Source organism: Perkinsus marinus (genome assembly GCF_000006405.1).
Source record: "Perkinsus marinus ATCC 50983 genomic scaffold scf_1104296959276, whole genome shotgun sequence".
Taxonomy (NCBI): domain Eukaryota; phylum Perkinsozoa; order Perkinsida; family Perkinsidae; genus Perkinsus; species Perkinsus marinus.
In genome coordinates, this window is record NW_003206477.1 from 1 (window position 1) to 1869 (window position 1869).

Sequence of the window (1869 nt, forward strand, 5' to 3'; positions counted from 1 at the left end):
AACATGTAGCGTTCACTAAACGTCGTTTAGCGATATCAAACCGATACATAGTGTGCTATCCTGTGAACTGAGGTGGTTTGTCCTAGTCACTGAACTTCAGCGCCACTTTCATTCGAGATGCAATAATTCAAATGTTCTGTTTGCAATCAACGGTCTTCGGTCTGATCGAATCGGTAACCGAGGTTCAGTGTATTATACCTCGATTGGATGTTCGGCCTTGTGTATCATATGTACAAGTTATGGACTCGTCAATGACGAGTCATCATTGTCTGCCCCGAAAAACTGACATTCGCCCTCCATTTTCACCCAAAACTCTGTAAAATCACCAAGCCATGGCGTGCGCTCTGGTGCCCTCAATTTCCTCCTAGGGCCCTGGCAATTCCCTCCCTGCCCTCGAAGTTCCAGATCGCCCTTTAAATTCCGCCACTCGGGCGAGCGATTTACGGTGCCCTGTAAACCACGCTTCTGCCCTGGAAAAACGTAATCACCCTCGTGAAGTTGCCTTCCTTAATCATGAAATTGATGTCTTTATTCGCGAAATTGATTTCCCTATTCAACCTTCATCGCTAAATTGATGTCCCTGTCCGCGAAGGTGACTTCCTTATCAGCTGAATTGATAGCCTAATCCGCCAAAAAGATTTCTGAAAGGTATAGTAACTGGTCACAGAAGTATTATGCGTTGTTATATGAACTGCGAATTGGCATTCTGTACCTTATAGATGATAATAATACAGGTCGTGGTAGCAGATTCGTGAATTTTGGCCGATTTATGGTAATGACTTTTAGACTTATTTGCCTTCACTCAGTGCGTTCGGCGCCTCTTTCTTCTCGTTACCGTAACGGTAATACCGTTCTACGATATGAAGGAATTCCATCGCATTCTCTCACTGTTTGTTGACTTCCTTCAAACTTCTTTGCAGAGCCCCTCCTCGTCCGCTACCACTCGTCCAGGTATCCTATTGTTAGTACTCTCTCACTCAAAGTCGTCATCATAAGGGGTTTTAACACAGATGTAAGCAATTCCGACATCTTGGACTCTCTTGCGTCCTCACAATGTCTCAGCTATTGCATGACATGCACAACAATTCATCATTACATGTGATTACAACATCATCTTCCTCCCCCTGCGGGTGCGGCCAGTTCTAGAGCGGGTACCATCGATGGCTCTTAGGAACTGCTGCTCCCGATCTCTTACATCATCTTCTGCATCTTCGTCAATAGACTCATTACGTGTTGTGTTGAGCCTACTCAAATCTTGGGTGTCTTCTATACCTTTCCGTCTGGTTAGATCATCGTCGGCGTTCATATTCTCGAGGTCGTCGTTTCCTAGATCGTCTTCGTTCTCGTTGTCGCTCTTTACACTTGTGTCGTTTGTGTGATGGACTACTGGCATCTTAGCTTCGCCGTAGCGCTTTGGAGCATCGCTAGACTCGTCAATCGGTGCTAGTCTGAAGCACTGCTTACCAACCTTCTCAATCACTTGATAAGTCTTCTCGTTTGTCAAAGGACTGAGCTTCTTCTTACGTGGCTTCAGCCATAGGACTCTATCTCCGACTTGCAACCTCTTCTTCTTCAGCCCTTTGTTTTTTCGACCCTCCATATGCTTAAAGGACTGCTGTCGACGTTCTAACCAAGCTTCTTGGAAGATCGACAAGAGTCCTCTTCGGTTCTCGGCCCGATGTTTAGCCTCTTCAACTACCTGTGTCGTATGAAGGGGGTCTTCTACGATGCTCTTCGGTCTGAGGTCTTCCCAGTCAGTACGCACATCGGTGACTTTAAGCAACTTCTGCACTGGTAACATCGGCTCCCACCCATAAATCAAAGTGTGAGGGCATGGCCGTGTCCCTCCACTGTCGGTGGAATTGATGG

The 1869-nt window shown here is 46.4% G+C and overlaps 1 protein-coding gene across 1 annotated transcript; it reads right to left on the reverse strand.

Annotated features, from left to right (window-relative positions):
• Nucleotides 1-1195: 1195 nt before the first annotated feature.
• Nucleotides 1196-1739, reverse strand: Pmar_PMAR014380 (hypothetical protein; the record flags this gene model as incomplete). Its single annotated transcript, XM_002773141.1, has 1 exon — nucleotides 1196-1739. A coding segment is annotated over one exon (544 nt), but the record flags the coding sequence as incomplete, so codon positions are not given.
• Nucleotides 1740-1869: the final 130 nt, after the last annotated feature.